At 46.0% G+C, this 19,223-nt stretch overlaps 1 protein-coding gene across 1 annotated transcript in view; it reads right to left on the minus strand.

Annotated features, from left to right (window-relative positions):
* Positions 1-653: 653 nt before the first annotated feature.
* The window catches only part of T265_11863 (hypothetical protein), a gene marked incomplete at both ends in the record, with an annotated part of 53,899 nt that continues 35,329 nt past the window's right edge, over positions 654-19,223 (minus strand). Inside the window, 6 exons of the mRNA XM_009178661.1 lie at positions 654-1,131; positions 3,677-3,715; positions 5,646-5,805; positions 7,406-7,535; positions 10,737-10,950; positions 13,004-13,045. Coding sequence (XP_009176925.1) covers positions 967-1,131; positions 3,677-3,715; positions 5,646-5,805; positions 7,406-7,535; positions 10,737-10,950; positions 13,004-13,045 — 750 coding nt within the window. The remainder of the gene's footprint in view (positions 1,132-3,676; positions 3,716-5,645; positions 5,806-7,405; positions 7,536-10,736; positions 10,951-13,003; positions 13,046-19,223) is intronic.

Here is a 19,223-nt window from a genome sequence, read left to right on the forward strand (position 1 = left end):
CCAGAGTAACCAGGGTTCAGAAGACCCGTTGAGCCATATAATGAGCTGGCTTTGAAACATCTGAAGGCCATATAAACAATGGATTGCGTCGCAACTTGTCTGTCGGAACCCCAGGGACTTTGTGGGTGACCTTGGGAAACTACAGTGCACTTGCTGCCTGTGGAACAGATCGGGATAAACATCAAGCCAACATTTAAGAGACTGTGACAGTCGCTACTAGAGTGCGCAGTTTGCTTCAAATGGAGATATCCCTGAGTAGGGTTATGTGAAACTCTAATCAAACGTTCAAGTGTGAACACATCCAACTCCGCGACGCGCATCCTTTGGGCGTTGGAGAAACAGCATTCAGATGCTATCACCAAACACGTCAGATTTACACCGAACAAGCACTGCGAATGAGCGAAACGTGAATACAGTGGCTTGCGACTTCCAGCTGGATTGAACAGAGTAGTGCTAGGATAGCCAAAAACAGTGATGGATGTCCACTCGCTGTTCCACTAAAAACTCATAACAGATTCCCACAACAGACCACTGGAAGAACACAAATCAGACCACAAGAAAGGCGTTCCACTTAGTACTTTGCACACCCAGGGTGTACCTGACTTTAGAGGTGTGCTGATTGGAATGGGCAAGAACCTGAAAATGCTCCTTAGTACATATATACATATATATATATGCATACATATAGGCAGAAAATAGAATAGAAAACAATCAAAGACAACCAAATAGGTCTTTCTTACGGAAGAATTAACCAGACATGTGAGGGGGTGGGGGGTAAAATTGTCACTGTTCGTTTGCCTAGGTAACAAAAAGACGGGAGGTATTACACTACGGTGATTGCGAAAAACAGGTCCAAAAAATGAAGAAGAAAAAACATACGGGAATCAGCGAGTCGAAACATCAAGAAAATAGGGGACAGAAGAGGATAATTCATCAAGTGTTTGTGTGTGTGTGTGCACGTCAAAATCAAATCTCGACTTTCTGGATATTACTGACGCCGGAGTCTTTGCTCTCACGCGACATTACTCCATTCCTGTGGGGACTAGAAGGCGGGGTGACTGCGAGCTCCAGAACGCTGTCCCTGCTGCTTCCAATGGAAAAGGAAGAGTCTGCTGGGGGCAAAGCCTGCCACTATGATAAAAGAAGACAGAATAATGGTGAGTCGGTGTTCGAATGGCGACAACATCAAGATGTCGATGGAATGTACAAGGATGGATGCACAATATGAAAACAGATCAGTCGCTGTCGATGAGGTAAGTATGAATGTTTGGAGAACGGGCAGTCCGAAAATCAACCAATGGAGTTGAAAAACATTAGCTCACTTAAATGATCAATCACGAGGATGATAAGAAGCGCATTTCATGGGGCCAAAAACAAGCGCAGATGAAAATGGATGATATCTGCGTGACTAGTTGAGAGAAGCCAAGGTGACATACCAAAAGCTGACGATCCCTCATTTTCCAGGAATACGGGACAGGAATCAACCACATGCACAAACGTGGGCATCAGGATGGAGACACGTACCCCCCGTGAACGATTGATTCGGCTAAACCTTGAATCGCGTAACCATCCTTTTGTTGTCATCATGTGGAGCAACATCCTCACTGCTGAAAATTCACTTACTGTATGTATACAATTTCTCTGGCTGAAAAATACATATTACGGACAAGTTAAATGGGAAGCCTGTTCCACCTGATTGCTTTGTCATCGAGTTGGGCTGAAGTATGACTTTGATTCACATAGCAACAAGGCCTGGTGCGCACCAGACAAATTGCTATCACTGTAGATTGATAGGGCAGATCACGGTCCCGCATACCGATTTACGCTCAGGATGGAACACGGGGATAACAACAACGTCTGAAACCCAGTGAGCTGGAATGAGCGAAACTGGGTGACCTAATTACCCAAATACGCTGTTGAGGTCAAGAAATCGAGGCGGGAGCTTCCGATGAGAATGAACAACGGTTTCAGTTCATTCAAGGGGTCATTTTCACGTCGGGACGAGCACTGATTATATTTCAACATAGCTCTTACGGACTGAACGAAATGAATGCAACTGAATGCTTTGAAAGGTTCGAAAAACTATTAAAGAACGGCTGAATGGTTAAATTAGGGAGTCCGATGGCACAAAAAACGGTCGTGTTTCAAACACGGACATGCCAGTTAAAAGTAAAATGCAAAATGTGATGGAGCGAAGTGTAAAAAACAGGAAAATTTTCGTACAAATAGGTACCAATCCAACAGTTTAGCAGACCTCGACGGGGTTGATAAAAAATAACCTGATCAGAGGAAGTTGGGGTTTCGTTGCGGAAGTCATCATTTTCAGGTGTAGGAACCCCGTACTTGTCGTACAGTGGTTGTAGCTGCCACAGTTTCGTTCACCGAGGATTTGGGGCGGTGGGGTAGATAGCCGCGCGTTTGAGGCGGGAGCTGATAAATTCGTGCGTGAACACAGCACTGTCAACTGAGGGAATTGGGAAGGCAATAGCTTGGATGCACGAGCGCCATTGAGGGTGCGAATGGGTCATGTCTGACAATGTCTCCAACCATTGATGTGGTCCGTCTCGGGGTCCCCATCCAGTAAGACGGCAGTGACCAGCGCAGCTGAGTTTGCTGGTAATGGCTTTCATACTTCGTTGCCAAGTCATTGTTTGACCTCCCCTAACTCGCTCCACCCTTCGATGAAGTTGGTCGACTGGCATACCGAGCACGTGGCCAAGCCAGCGCAACCAATGCACAAAACACTAGGCTGGAGCAAATACTGTTCGACGGGGTTAGCTTCTGAGCGCAAAGTGGCATTCGGTTCTTGAAAGACCGCCCACAGTTTCGTGTGCAGTAGTGTATACCATACCTGTCCCGATTTAAGCGACAAAAATGTAAACACCTGCTTACTCTGAAACGAGGATGACAACCAATGTCACCGCAGACTTCGGGTGCTGATGTGTGAACTAAGATGCTACCGCATATTTATGAATTAATAAAACGAGATGGACCCCGGTCCATTTGGGTGAATAGAACTCAGTTATATGCAGTCAACTCAAGCTTTGTGATGGAGATTGTCTCAAATTAGCGTTCAGTCATCACGAAATTGAGGATGTGATGTAAAAAGATAAGATGATCGTTCAGCTGCAACACCCTTTCGGTGTGTAGCTTCCATGTCGCCCAAAAGAAGCATGAGGGCTGGGATAATGCCAGGCTGCCCAGGCCTAGACCGGGGAAGTCAAGAGGCAGAGGTCGGGTTGAAACCGCGGACTTTCTGATCAGTAAATTCACGCTTTAACCACTGCACCATGTAAGAAGTGGTAGAGAATAGTTGTGACATATCACACACCCGTTTACAATACGTACGGACGGATTGGGCCAGGAAAAAGGTTGATCCGTGGCATTTCAAGGTACAACACTTGGAACGTCAGTCATCACCACCAAGTGCCTTCAACCTTCTGAATCATAGCCTAAACCACTTGGTAACCAACAGTCAGACAGCGTTTCTAAATAAACAGACGAACAAATGTTACTGACTGACAATTTGCGAGGACGGAACCCTAGATAACATTCGTTGTAGTCTCGAGGAGCAACTGGTTTGTTGTTCAGCAGATAATGTTGATTGAAAACTAACTTTCAGACAGCTGCGGATTTCGGTCAATACAGATGGGATCACAAGTTCGGGGGAACTTACACGTCTTGAGGCCCATACCGTTCGAATGCCAAAGAATGTCTGAAACGGGGTAAAAACAGGGCATAGAATGGAACACGAATCCAATCAAAATGGTAGTTGGTAGTACGAAGTCTGGCACAGAGGTAAAAGTTACAGTCTCTACCCAACGAATCTATTTTCTCCCAGTATAGAAGTGCATCGATCTTACAGTTTGGCGATTATTGCCTGCTTTCAATATTTCCTATATTCTATCAATACGGAGGTGAGACGGCATAAAACTCCCCCTGATGAGCGACACTATTCTCCTGATCCTGGCGGCGAGAACCGTGTTGCCGCTAGATCAATGTGAACGCATGACACGCAGCGATGACTTACGCGCAGCTTTGGATTCAGGAAAGCTTGACACACTGTGAAGTCTCCTGTGGAATAACGGAGAACGATCCACGCTGGTACGGCAGCAAACCTCTGAGCTATGTACTGCGATTCCACGAATCCGAGCACGACAATGATGACCACTACATCTTATCTTCGCTCAAAACGCGATTGGTTGGATACTGAGATAAGCCTTTGATGAGCTGCGGACCCGATTGGGACAAAGCGATATGGGCATTCAAAATGACAGCCTATACTTACATCCGACCTGGATCAAAAAGGTACCAGGATTCGTCTGGAGATCATCAATTTTAACCAGTACAACTGGAGCAAGCAAACCCATTTATGTTGGAAGACACTGTAATCGGGATAGTTCAGACCTTCCAATCTATCGGACCACCCATTTTACCTAACCGTCAGACGAGGACATCAGAAAAGTTGCACCTTAATTGAACAGTAAGTGTGAAGATAAGACTTCAATCCAAGTATCGGGTCTATCAAGTCTGGTTTTCTTTACCCACCGAGAGAATCTGAAGATCCCAAGTGAAGCTCGAGAGTCGTACCAAAAGAACGTATGGTCACGATTTCCACCAAGCACATGTGTACTCGTTGCAGTCCAGGAGATACAGAGTTTGAGGACATGTTTTCCGAAAGACTTGGAAGTGAAATACCGAAAGCTCTCTGTTCAGTTCCGCACACAGACTGGCGCCGTCACGGGGAGGATCAGCTTGCTTGTCAGAGCCAACGCCCAAATCGGTGATTTTTTGAACCTGAGTNAGAGCCAACGCCCAAATGGGTGATTTTTTGAATCTGAGTTGGTTTATGGTTTAGTTTGTCAGGCGAAACACGCTTGGAATGAAATATTAACAGACCTTTCGATCGATCTACGTGTATTGAGCATTTGGACCCAGGACACATTCGGAGTCGACGCATCCTGTCGCATGCGCAAGCAACAGTAAGGTCAATCGATGTCTTTCGAAAAGTCGCGCACATTGTCCAGGCGTGAACTTGTTCCCGGTTTAGACGCGCTAGTCAGTGTGCACAGGTGGACGCTTACTCGTACGTCAGATGTAAGGGGTACAACAGTACTGAGCAAATCTTCATCATTGACAGCCTATTGGTGTATGGTTGCCATACGACCATAAGGGAAGAAGGTCTCAGCAAACGGTGGAAGGAAAAGGGAAGAAGGTTCTTGAGGAAAACGATCATCATCATGTCGAACTGAGGCGGAATCGACACAACACCCATTGCAAACTTCACCCGACGCACCAGCGCACAATGACAGGTAAACTGGGTAGCTGGGTAGTCCTCGGCGCTTTGATGTCAGCGGACAGGTGGAGGACTGTTCAGAAAAGAGCTATGCGGAAGCTAACTCCACAGATCCAGCCCACTACTACAACTCTACTTTTTACGGAACAAGATACGACAATGTATGTAATTTGACAGAGAACAATTGACGAGTAGGCTAGGACAGATAGCAACATCTTGCTCTGTATTATCATTGCCGGACTATGCTACCATTGTTTCGACAAACAAACGAAGGGAATCTTGGTGTATGAGGAAAAATTGGGACCAACGCAACGCACACACACACACACACACACGGATCGGAACTCACCAGATAGCCAACAAAACACACGTAAGCAAGTACCAGTAAGGTTATGCCAAGATAAACGGCCCAGAATTTCGGCAAGCGAGCGTGGACCACGACAGAAGCCAAAAACAGATTGGTAGCGACCACGACAACTGAAAGGATGTTGGCCACAACTAGGGTGAATCTGAGTAGGAGAGAAGTTCATAACAGAAACAAACAGTAGAGAACGTTCGGAAATAGTAGCCAGTTTATTGGCAACGACAGGTTTGTAGTGTGAGCGAGCTATTCTATACAGCACCATTGGAAACAGGGTACGGGCAACGAAGATGTTTTAAAACTGGATTTCGCTGGACGAATAGAAAGGCAGCTAATTTATCCTGGTTGGGATTCAACAACTTTGGATACCATAAATTTCTGGAGGGATTCAAGTCTGGAACCTACAAGATAAAGCTACGACTACGTCCATACTTCAGCTAGGAAGTTCCTATTCGACCTTCCGCCTGCCTTCCAAAGGGTATCTTTTCACACGATGGATGTCTGTACAGGCTTAGGCTATCCAGCGCACAGACGCTGGGCAATGGAATAGCCTTGTGAGATCACTGTATGGTTAGTTAAAACAGACTGTACATTGTTGGACAGCTGCGGGACGGGCCAGAAATGTGGGTCAAAAGCATTCACATAGGATTTAGTTCCGATCACCTCCAACCAAGCGGTGATCCGGTGTCCGTTGACTATAGAACAACCTCCCCTGTCACGATAGTTTCTCTGGTACGATTGTACTCCAACCCTAAACTATGTCCAGACTTGTTTTTCACAAGGAGACAGTACTTTGTAGCTGGATTGAGCTATGGCACCTTTTGAGTGTTAAACGGTCCGATTTATTGGGGATGACGGGCTTCTCAAGGGTGAGGGAGATTTGCTCGGGACAGTTGTCAGCTGGAGAGAAGCAGAGACCCGCTGATTACAAATAAAAACAAGGGACAGTTGTGGACATGCACTGGGGCGCATGTTGATTGTCATCCCTTCGGATGGAGACCTTGAGATGCATTGATGATCTGAGATACAGACTTCTATGGCCCGGTTATGTGCATCAATCAAAACCACCAACAACCCTGGGTTTTCGCATCAAGAACATCACCTACTGACTTGGTTTCGTAGCTATCAACCAGATCATCGTCGAACGATATTGTACATTGTACAACATTTTCATTGTTAACGAATGACTGTTAGTAGTATCAATAGTGAAATGAAAGTTATCAACCAACCTCGTCAACCGATCTGACGACGCTTTTGTATCAAAAATGAAGATTTACTCAGAAATTAATCCCTAAACCTACAACTGATTCAAGACTTGATTGCCTGCAATTCACAAGTAATGAAGGATTATCCCATAAGTCTCACGAGAAGTTATCCATCCACAAACAAGTCATGTGACCACATGACGTGGACCGACTGAGTGAGGGTGAGTGGTGACACATCTGGTTCCAGCGAGAGTAAATCGAACCACTGACAGCTACTCGCGACCATACGGCATGACATATAACCACCGATAAGGTGTTCTAGCGCACTGCTGAAGGGTCCCAAGCGGGATAAAGCAATGAAACAGGGCATCCCGGCTTGCCTGTATAGATTGACCCTTATTGCAAGATGAAATCTCCACTGAGATTAAAAAATCTCCCCATTGAAAACTAACGACATCACCGTGAGACACATGATCCGTTGTTAAATAAGTGAGAAAACAATTGTATGGGCACAAAAGGTAGTAAAAAAAGATAAAGACCTACGTGGAATTGGAAAACTCGTTCATGATTGATTTCGAACTCGTGAAAGTGAGCAACGGGATGATGGCGAACGGGAGCTGGATACTCATCAATACGTTGAGAAAATCGTTCATCCCGGTGAGGTCTTGGATACCTGCGTGTTCGGGGTGACGAATTAAACGATAAACAAGCAGTTCACGCGCAGGAAAAAACACAGATCTATCGAAGATTACAATCAAGGAATGGGGAAGACAAGTACGGAAAGTAGAAAGCCAGGTGGACTTTTCTGAGGTGTGCTTATAATCCCCATCCAATCAAGAGGACCCAAGGCACGGTCCTTGGGGAATGATCAATCCACTCATTTTAACAGATTTCTTCACAGGAATTGGAAGCTGGACGTAGTGACACGTCCTGTGTTTTTTTTGGAAAAAAAAACACTGAGATATTGCGAAGACTGTTGGTAAATAACGACGGTTTCCAGTCAAGATATCCACAGTTTTGATACTTTCGGATTAGGGATTATGGGGTAAGGCAAAACTACTGATTCACGCCAGGATCAACAGTTTGTTGCCGCTGATCGAAGGGCGACCTGACTACCTGAATGTTTCGTATTACTCGTCACTCCATACTACTGAATAAAGTTGAGTAGCACATATTTGTAATTACATTGCGGCCGCTGCTCCCACTATTGGCTGTGGATTACTTTGTTTACATTCATCCCTTCTGGGTTCACTAACGGATGACTTCCAAACGGAGAGGAATGTTACAGAATTTGGGGGCTTATGTGTCTGCTGACAACATTCAATAAGTAACATTTTGTTGGTAATACGCGCTGTTTACTCCGTATATTTGCCGCGTTCACAGGTGACAGGTCTTACACATTGGTGTGCTGGACAGTATGCGGCGGTAAGCCCGGTCCTGTTCGAGACTGTTCACGTTGATTTGTTGGAATCTGCGCGCGATCACTCTCGACCTTCACATGTGCCGCGTGGTCGCACGTCTGGTGTTATTCGTCTGCTCGATTCTCCTTATTTTGGTACAACGGCATCCCGCTGTTTACCAGTGTGCTGTCGAATATCAGTATCATTAATCATCGGCATGTGGCGAGTTGGCGCTGCTGTGATGCGTACACCTAACTCAGTGAACAGAGCCGAAACAACGGAATACTACTCATCTGGGGGTAGATCCATAGAGAAGTGGTCCCATTATTTTTATGGGAAACTCAAACGGATGTATGCTGAATTGTTCAGTAGTATGCGTCACCCTCGATATCGGTGTTCTGTCACCCAGAATTGTCTTCTGAATGATGGATGAAAGCGTTGCAAAGCAGGCGAAATGTATTACCAGAACAACAGTTGGAACCACCTGGATCGTACACGATTAACGCTTTCACCTACTACTCGATCGATTATCGATTGACGTTGCTCGTTGGTCACATCAAATTTTTCAAATCGATCGTTCGCTTACGTTTGGTTTGAGCATGGACACTCCGGTGATTTCTATTAACAGTAAAAAAGTTATTTCAGCTACCGTCTTAAAAAAATGCAAAACAGATATTATAGTAAAATTTGTTGGATCGATTCAGCCACTTGCTTTAGACATTTATGGAAGTTGCACTTTGGCGCGCCTGTCTTCCGACGTCGCTCCTTGTTTTGCTAACGTTCGACCAACAACTGAAGAAATCGCGATCCGCTTGCACCAACCCAACGCTGCGCCATATAGTCCAAAGCTCCGTTAATCTAATCTTATTCCACATAGCGGTTATTCAAACTGTGGAGCTCCCAATGGCGTAATCTTAACCGGGTGTGTGACAACAATGCTGCGCACGTGGTCTCCAGGAGCTGATGAACCGTCTTACTGGTCACGATGGGCCGGTCAATTAAACCCGAATAAAGTTTATCCCGATAGGACTACAGCCTAACATTTCATTCAGGTAGACCAGCGTTACAAGCAAATGACGGAGAGTGAATACAGGTGGAGAGATTATCCGACTTTTACTCTGAACATTTAGCCGTATCCACCATTCGTGTGAAGGGTTTTGGGACGATGGAACACCAGAAACGTCGTTAATGAGAGTAAGGCAGCCATTTATACGGTGATCCGAGATTACTACCAAGGTATGTTGATCATTTAAGGGACTTAGTTTGCTGCAGTAAGAGGGGGGGTCCACCGCACGGTTGGAAAGATTTTCCTCTGAGAGTGGTCTGGATTGATGGATAGGTTTTACAGTCGTGTGGTTTTCTTGAACAACCGCCCTGCCCACCCACAATTTTAAGGTCAATTTCGATTCTCTCCTATTCACCAAGGCGGATTCATATGTGGGACACATTAATCCCAATGAAAACTCTCCTAAGTAGAGCTGGCCCAGTGGAAAGTCCAGAATAGCGTTCCTCGCCCTCCGTTATGTAGTCCTCCAAAAACGTTCAGTCCGTTAAAGTGATTAAAAGGCTGCGTCCACACTCCAGTAAATGACGCGCATCGAATCAAACTGGAATTAAAAAACTGTTTTTGTTCCCTGCATCGTTAGGTCCAGTTTATGAGACCGACCACACAAGACATCGACCTTCAATTTCTCATCGCTGCAATCACGTGTACAATCGACTTCTGTTCTGCAAGCAGACAGTCGGCTAGGCATCGAATGAGATTTGAAGAGAGCGGCGCTCCATCGCGAACTGTTTGTCAGACACTATTCGACAGAATTATTGTTCTTACAATAGTATGGAGAATTTGGAATAACCCGGACGGGGAATAAATCGCAAATGAATGCCGAACAACGATTGACGTGCAGCTAGTAAGATAGCTTCAGAAGCGAGAGTATGATCGTCAAAGTCGCTAATCAGGAGGCTAGAGAAAGTTTATGGAGTAACTAGAATAACAAATATAGCCATTTCAGCCGAAAACGATAGCAGGTGACGAAAATTGAACTCCACTGGACTGTACAGTATACTTCTACTTTCTTGTTTGTGTTTACTACATCCGATGCACCCGTTGTGTCTTCCTGACGAGCATCCACCGGAACTGAGCATTTCGCCTACTTCGGTCGTGAATTGCGCTTTTTAGCTAGAATCGAAATTTAGAAATCGCCGCAACACAGCAACTTGCAGGACAACCTGAGTGCAGTTGGATGGATTCTAGAGAAATGGCCCAAGTGGTTAGAGCGCGAATTTACTGACCGGAAGGTTCGTGGTTCGAATCCGACCTCCGCCACTCGCTTCCCCTGTCTAGGCTTGGGCAACCTGGCAGTATCCCAGCCCTCGTGCTTCTTTCGGGTGGCATGGCAGCTAGGCACCGAAAGGGTGCTACAGCTGAACGCTTTCTTCTTCTACAGAATGCCTGACTCCCGCGACTGACTCACCTCGGAACACAGTGACCAGTAGAGTGGGAAGAATGGCGATGGCTCGCGTGACCAGGACCCGTTGCCAACGTTTCCACTTGATGTTAATGAAGCCCTCCATGACAAATTGTCCAGAATACGTTCCTGTCATGGTGGACGACTGACCGGCCGCCAAAATACCGACTGCCCAAATGTACAAACAGGCTATGCCAAATTCACAGCCAAGAAAAATACCCTTTGGAGAGGAGAGAAACGCATACTGAAGATGTTGTGAGTGTTGGAAATACGAACACCACATTCGCAAAAGAGAAACTCATATGGTTCAGTTGAGACTAGATTGTCCATCAGCCTCTGTCAGGATTACTCGGCGTTTTGGAGGGAGGACGATCATGGACAAACCGTGGGACGAATTTTTTTTAGTTTACAACACTTCCCAAGAATATGAGTTTGTTGATAGTCTCAGGAAGATCCCTTGTTGTAATCAGAGTAGGAATAGTTACGACCCAATCTCGTGGCCTTGGAATCCAGAAGGTCCTAAAGGATTCAACAGTGTTTGTACTACGGAGAAGAACGGCATTATCTGTTGACACACCATCTAGACCAAGGACGGTGGGGTCGCACGGCATTATCTGTTGACACACCATCTAGATCAAAAACATTGGGGTCGTTGATAAGATAAGCTAATGGCATCACAGATCACATTGATGGTTCACGTGACGGAAGGACGCCAACTAGGGTGACGGGTAAGAGAACGAAAACAATTCAAACTAGAAGCGTAGTGTAATATCTCAGGTATTTTAGTGAATTCCTGACCCGAGTAGCAAAACGGTGGATGGTAACTTCACCCAAAAATTCAGACTGACAGGTTTCAGAATGAGCATGTGGATTCTACTTGCATCGTTTGATGTCCCTTCATCGGGTTGAAATCACTGCCCAGGGGAACAGAATCTCCGACTTCACAGAGGTAGAAAATTTCCATAGAAACCCGATGAGGAACGCTCATCGTGAAGGGCTTATCCTGAGGACTGCTTTCTCTTTTCGAAGATTTCTTTCTTGGTAGAAAAAGCGGCGATGGAACGATCAATCTGTCGATTCGATATACATCGAATCGAAACGCATATTGAAGGAATTCACAGGCAGTAGAAAATATGGATGACGTTATAGCAAGAGTGAGGTGTAGAATTCAAACGGTACAGTGTGGGCTTAAGGTCAGCGGGCCCGAATATCGGGTTAGAATATCAAACAGGTCAATAGCGATAATGTTCTCTCGTATTCCACCAACAGACCGACACCAAACAAACATACTCGTCGGCTGCAACTTGGACACAACAAGTAAATCGACTAGTGAGAGAGTGACCCTATCAAGTTGTTCACACGTGGCACACTTTACCCTTGCCGTAACGACATCGTTCGTTTTGAAAGAAAGAAAAACAGCACCGATATAGCGAATTTCATTTAATAGCAATGGCTAAACGATCAGCGCCGGATAAGCCAAACACATGCAGTGCAGCGTAACCAAATAGCTCGGCCACCGCACAATACAACACACTAAAATCCCTCGGCCGACACCCAACAGAGATTTAGCTGGACTTAGCTGATTGGTTCTCCTTACGCCTTAAATCTCCACCAACCTCGGAACCTAGTCATTTGGCCTGTCAAAAGCGAAACGTTGCCCAGCAATAAATCTACCGATTGTCACCAAAGTTTTTTTGAAAAAGAGGACGACACTCGGAAATGTGCGAGTGAAAACAGATTTCATTATCCCAGGAATGTCTACCAAGTAATTACAGAAACCCAGTTATCGTTTATCATCACTTTGTTTCAAGAATGACGTCCTGAAAACGCACCTCAATCTCAGCCGCGTTTCCCCATCAGGCATGTGCGATTTGTCACGGTAGCTTGAAGTGCACGACTATACTTGTCATGATCTACTCCACTGAGGATATTTCCAACAGGTTTACTGGCCAAATCAGTAGCACCACCATTATTTTTATTTATTATCACCATTTATTCGAATAAACCTGATCAAATCACATGGGCTATAGTGCCAATTTTTAAGCAATTACAGCTGATCACCTGTGTTTAGTGCAGGCAGCATACAAACAACAAAATGTCAGTTCAAAAGATGGAATAAGCGGACTGGAATTGACTCAAAAGCCCGAAAAACGGCTTTTACTACTCAATTTCCTAGTGAAACACAACACAGCTGCACCAGATTGGCCAATATCCTAGATGAAACCGCAGAATAGGAAAGAAAAAAGCCCTGGTGCTGCGGTGAAAGTACTTACTCCAGTGTACAAATCCACATCATCCGGATTGAAGTGGGTTGCCTGCATGGGGATGGAGGATGAGTGAAGAAAGAGAAGTCAGCTTGGCAGTGATTTGTTTCATAAGTAACGGCCAATCAACTGCGTCAATCCTATGGCGTATGCTCACAGTACAGCCCGTACGAAAAAAAGGTCGGTGGATGGCTTTTACTGGAATACTGTCCAGTGGTTTAGCAATGAGCGACGGAGAGCTCGAGGTAGGGTGCGAATCACAAGCTTTCCGGTAAACCGGGGCGAACTTCAGTTCCTGACGTCCATTAAAAAACGCACTGCTAAATGTGTAATGCGCTCTAGACATTGCAGAAACGCTACGTTGAAAGCCCGGTGTCAGCGTCTTGTTTGCAGACGATTCTCAGGATATCCTCAAACTACGATCGCCCCCTTGCCTATGCCTCAAGAGTCTTGTTGTAACGGTATTTTCCTCAGCTTAGTTCGGGGACCCTACTCGTAGCCTCTGACTCAAGGATCTAAACCGCGGAGCAGCGGGTGATAGAGTTTTCTTTGGCAACCCCGCCCGGAGCTGTTGACTCAACAGTCGGATCTGCTCGGCTACGGAGGGTTGTCCTGACCCGAGGGCGCAGGAAGTAAGACATTACTGTCTCATTCCTAATGCGGCTGCGCACAGCAGGTGCCTTGTCGGCAGCTTCAGACTCTTTGATTTTCAAAATATTTCGACCGTGCTGAGTAATGTGTCGGCGGTCACGGTCAGCCGCTAAAAGATCGGAAGGTGCGATCCTTAGCGTCGACCTTTTCCAACTGGTTGTTCCTCAACTGGAATGCATTATCGGTGCTTCCATGAATATAGATTTTAGGAGAACCAACCCCAATGGAATAACCGTTTCCGTTGGGACAAATTTAACTGGTTGGTGTTCGGTTGGCCTAGGCAGATGAGTTGTATTCTTAGTATCATTTTTTGACCCGCCTGGAAATTTCCATGCGAGCTTTATAAGCAGTCCGTTTTCGGTAACATACAACATACGCGTCAGTTTTGAGATAGACTAGCTGATTCGCACGTTCATTGGCTTTCTGGTTCTGCTAAGAGCATCAGGTTACCAAGGGGCTATCCAGACTCGGGTTCAAGGTATTAAAAAGGCCTTTAGAAAACTGCGGCCCACAACAATCGACATGCTGGTCACCTAGGAGAAACGCCTTACTCCCTTCACACTCCTATCGCAGAGGACAGTCCGACTTTACCCTCAGCGAAGATAGTGGCATCAACTGTTCAAGATGACAGTCGGCTAGTGAACCTGAGTGAATATCCTGGAGCATTTCTTGTTGGGACACGAGAGAGCCCCTTGGAGGGTCATTGGGGAATGTGAACTTGCATCGGTTCTGTGGGGTCTTTTTCCAGGGGATGAGATTAGAATGGAAAAATCAACTGCTACAAAAACTATCTCCTGGGCAGAAGTGTATCCATTCGGTGATTCACTCTTAAAGCGGATAACTAATGAATCTAACTTGACCTCCTGATAATTGTCCCACTGATTTGCGTACTCCGCCTAGGTACTTTTGACTTTCCACTTGTTTTGCTTATCTGCGCCCGACACTCACCTTGCTGCAAAGACTGTCTCGTCCGACACTTGTGTACTAGCTGTGCGTGTGAATGTGCGCTGCTGACCTACTTACCAACGCGCGTTCGTGTCTGAGCCTGACTTGACTCATGGGCGAGAGGGCTCAAGTGGTTGGAGCGCGAATTTATTGACTGACAGATCCGTGGTTCCAACCCTACCTTGGCCTCTCGACCTCCCCTGTGTAGACTTGGGCAATCTGGCAGTATCCCAGCCCTCGTGCTTCCTTTGGGTGGCATGCTAGCTAGGCACCGGGTGTTGCGGCTGAACGTTTGTTTAAAATTTTCATGGGCTCGGGTGATCGCACGGCCAATGAGAATCACGAGACTGTCGTCAGAAGTCTGAGCCTGACTTGACTCATGGGCGAGAGGGCTCAAGTGGTTGGAGCGCGAATTTATTGACAGGAGGATCCGTGGTTCCAACCCTACCTTGGCCTCTCGACCTCCCCTGTGTAGACTTGGGCAATCTGGCAGTATCCCAGCCCTCGTGCTTCCTTTGGGTGGCATGCTAGCTAGGCACCGGGTGTTGCGGCTGAACGTTTGTTTAAAATTTTCATGGGCTCGGGTGATCGCACGGCCAATGAGAATCACGAGACTGTCGTCAGAAGGGACGATCACAACCTGACATTCCGCTCACTGGGGGTTCCTGTTTGGACGTTGACCCTACACCGTGCAAATCAGTAACAGACATGTGCGCTTGTTGAAGCCACAAACATGGACAATTGAGGTCTGTTGTGTACACATTTGCTTACCCTTGTGTAAATAGTACCGTAGAATTTCGAACCCAATTCTTCTTTTTGAAATTCGGGTTTATCGAACCTACGCAGTTCTATGTCGGAAATCTCAGTAATAACTTACTATTTTGTCCATCAGAGAACGCACTCACATGTAACCCAAGAGACACAAGCAACCTTCCGACAATATATTCCCAAACGGTTGAGTTAGAACGCTGTGTCGAAAAGTTGCACGGATGGGTTTTATCTACCAAGCTGCACGTACTTGATTTCCAAGGCTTTAGTCACACTGACCATTCCATTCAGTATGCGTACTTTTCCTCGGAAAGGTCGTCGGAGGACGCAAGAGGCACATGTATCTGTCTGATTGGACCAACTCAGTACGCTCAAGTGAACTTACACACGAGCTTAACGTTTAATCGATCTGAAGAGCATAGTATCATCGATCGGAAAGAATTGGTAATACGTAGGAAACTGGCAAATCGATAAGCGAAAGTCGGGCACACCAATCACATCGCTCAAGTGTGAACACATTCGCCTGTTCAGACGTGAAATTTCAGATGCGTCCAGCGTACGTTGATGGAGTAGTGGTTACACGCTCGCCTCGCATGTCACACGTCCGGGGTTCGAATCCCGGCACGGCCATTGGATATGTACTGTTGATGAGCTCTAATAAGAGCGAAACTCGAGTCCAGTGCTTCCCTTTGGTGTGGACTCACCGAAATAATTACGCCAGAACAGGACGGCCGTTCAAACGAGGGTAATACGAACAAAGCTCGCTTAGTTGAAACTGCCAAGATGGACGGTAGGGTTATAGCTATGCGGGGACAGATCATGAAGTAACCGAAGACACATGCCTAATTGTAGTCATCGAAGGCCCATCGCGGAACGGGTTTACAGTGAAGGTAGTCGAGGTACATCGGAACTCGTGACGGACAACTGAGGAGAGCATCCGTAAACATGACTTTCACAGTGAACAGGTCAGGTGAATATTCTATTTTACACCTCACTGGCTGGCTTCTCTGGTACCGTATGCAAAATCGCGTGAAGTCAGCGGGTGAAGACGGCAGTGAGAATACGGTACGAGGAGGTCAACCTCAGAGCCTGGAACAACAGACTGAAGTGCATGTTCGATCAGCTGTTCGAGTGTGAACCAAATTAGACGTTGTATGGTGTGACGAAGTTGCAGTAAAGGCTGAACAGAGTACACGATGTGTCGATTCAAACTTCCGTCCGGAAGTAAAACCCGCCCACAGTACACAGTTGACGAGTATGAGAAGTACAAAGATAGCCAACTCAAGTGGAGGTTGTAAAGTTCGGTCACGAGTTGTTGTTGTAGTTAGGAAGTACAAGTGGCGTTAGCACAGCGAATCGAAATGCACTTTGCTCCCGACGAAGCTAAATGTATCGCTCGACTGTCTTTTCGAAATCCGATCACTCATCTTCATAAGAAGCTGTAAAAACCGCGTACTTGCTGTGCAGTGGTTATAGCTGCCACAGTTTCGTTCACCCATGATTCGGGGAGGCGAGGTAGGCAGCCACTTGAATAATTAAAACATACTGTGGGCTACCGATGAGTGGTTAAAATGCACTCGGCTCAAAGTTCACTGCACAAGACGGTGCTGAAAAATGGAGCGTATTTGATGTCACACAGACAGTTGTTGCAAATCGATGTACTACTGAACACACGGCAAGATGTATTAGGAGAACAAAATTCAACCGTAACTGGACTACACGACTGCCAATGGAATAACTGTTTTCGTTGAGACAGATTTAGTTGGTTGGTCATCACTTGCCCTTGACAGATGAGTCCTATTTTTAGTATCACTTCTTGGCCCGCCTAGAACTTTCCACGTGAGCTTTACAAACAGCCCGTTTTCGGCTGCACACGACACGGTTGTAAGCGTCAGTGTTCAGTAGATCAGCTGATTCGCACGTCCATAGTCTTTCCGGTTTGTCTAAGCTCAGCAGGCTATCAAGCGCCTGCTATCCAGACTCGTGCTCACGGTATTAAGAAGGCATCAAGAAAACTGTGTTCCATAACAAAATGTATCTTGTGTTTGAATAAATTTGGTTTGTTCATTACTGATCTGTTTGGTTTGCCAACATGATAAGATCAAAAACCAGCCGACCGAGAACTATCAAAGGCAGTCGAGCTAACAATATTTCGACACCTGCAAATTTGGTTTGCTTTTCTACTGAAATGTAAGGACATGCTCATTTCTGAAACTGTGGGTAGTTACCCAGGCACTAGAACAGCCTACATAAAGCTCCACAATCCCGAGTGTGCTAAAATGCCTGAACCTGAGGAAAACGAATGTTACACAAACTAGAATCCGTCCAGTAGATCACAAAATAGCTGGGATACCGAGTGTCTAGAAACGAGTTGAGCTACAAACAGCGTGGTAGCTGATTAAACCTATGCACCAATTTCAGACAGACGGATTTGGGAGAGGAGACACCGAAGCAGACAACCAGCTGACAGTTCAGGTGTTACGTAATCGAAACCAGACGGATCGAAATTCAGGCTTCTGGCTAGATTCTAAACGCTTACTCTCCAGCAAAAGAGCATTTATACTAAGCTTTTAACGGTTAATCAACCATCGGCTTCTGTTCAATGGAATACAAACATTCCTTGATGGCAGGTGTTAGATGTGCACATCAGAAGCCATAATAGCAAACGACTAACCCGAGAGGAACGTTTTACATTGCAGTAAGATAAAAACGAAAAAAACGAAAAGAAAACAAGTGTTTTTGTTCGTCTGCCGTATGGTAGGTTGTGAATGTCTCCACCGAGTGTTTGCGGATTTCCTTTGAGGCGGGAGCTCATCCGACAGTAAGATAAAACGAAAAAAACGAAAAGAAAACAAGTGTTTTTGTTCGTCTGCCGTATGGTAGGTTGTGAATGTCTCCACCGAGTGTTTGCGGATTTCCTTTGAGGCGGGAGCTCATCCGACTGTAAGGTTGTGTTTATCATGGTCTTCATGACAAAGCTTTTTTTAAACATCCGCCAATATGTCACCTCTCACACGTCTTCGGTTGACAATGATGTGCAAAGTGCAATTTCCACAACGGACTTCCTGTGACAGAGAATCTAATCTCCCGTTTTTATAAAACTTGTTTTTATCTTAACTAGTACTGTCTTTCGTGAGGCACCGCATAGGAGAGACGGACGATAGCTGCACAAAAAAAGGGGAACGGGGATTTTGTGGAATATCCATTTGTTTTAACCCTTCTTTCCATAATCGGAAGGGTCAAACACAGTTTCTGGAGGGTACTAACGCTAGACCATACGGAACGAACAGCGAACTCAATAGGTTACTGAGTCTTGGGCATGAGGTGCCTGTGAAAAATTGCCCGGCTGTAACACCCCTTCAGTGCAAGGCTCCCACGTCAATGAGAGTTAACACAAAGCCAGGATGTCTTAGCGTAGACAGGAGCAGTCAAGATGCCAGGGTTGGGTTCGAATCAATAAAATCCAGGTCTGATATTCGAGTCCTAACCACTGAGCTACTTCCAGCTGGGGCGATAATAGTCTAAAATGGCTGATTCAAACATTGTGATGATCAGTCTGCAAGATTGGGTGGGCTCGAACCCTAGCCTCGTGCTTGTGGATGAACCGATTGAGGTAGTAGATAAATTTGTTTATCTGGGCAGCTGTATCAGTCCCGGTGGTCTCACGAAAGATGAAATTTCCATCCGGATTGAGGCCAGAGCAGCTTTTGCGAACCTGTGTCACCTGTGGCGTAAGCGTGACATCAGCTTCTCTGTCAAGGGTCGAATTTACAATGCTGCGGTGCGCTCCATATAACTATATGGATCAGAAACCTGGCCGCTGCGCGCGGAGGACGTCAAAAGACTTTCAGTGTTTGACCATCGA

The sequence above is a fragment of the Opisthorchis viverrini genome, assembly GCF_000715545.1.
Source record: "Opisthorchis viverrini unplaced genomic scaffold opera_v5_620, whole genome shotgun sequence".
NCBI classification, from domain to species: domain Eukaryota; kingdom Metazoa; phylum Platyhelminthes; class Trematoda; order Opisthorchiida; family Opisthorchiidae; genus Opisthorchis; species Opisthorchis viverrini.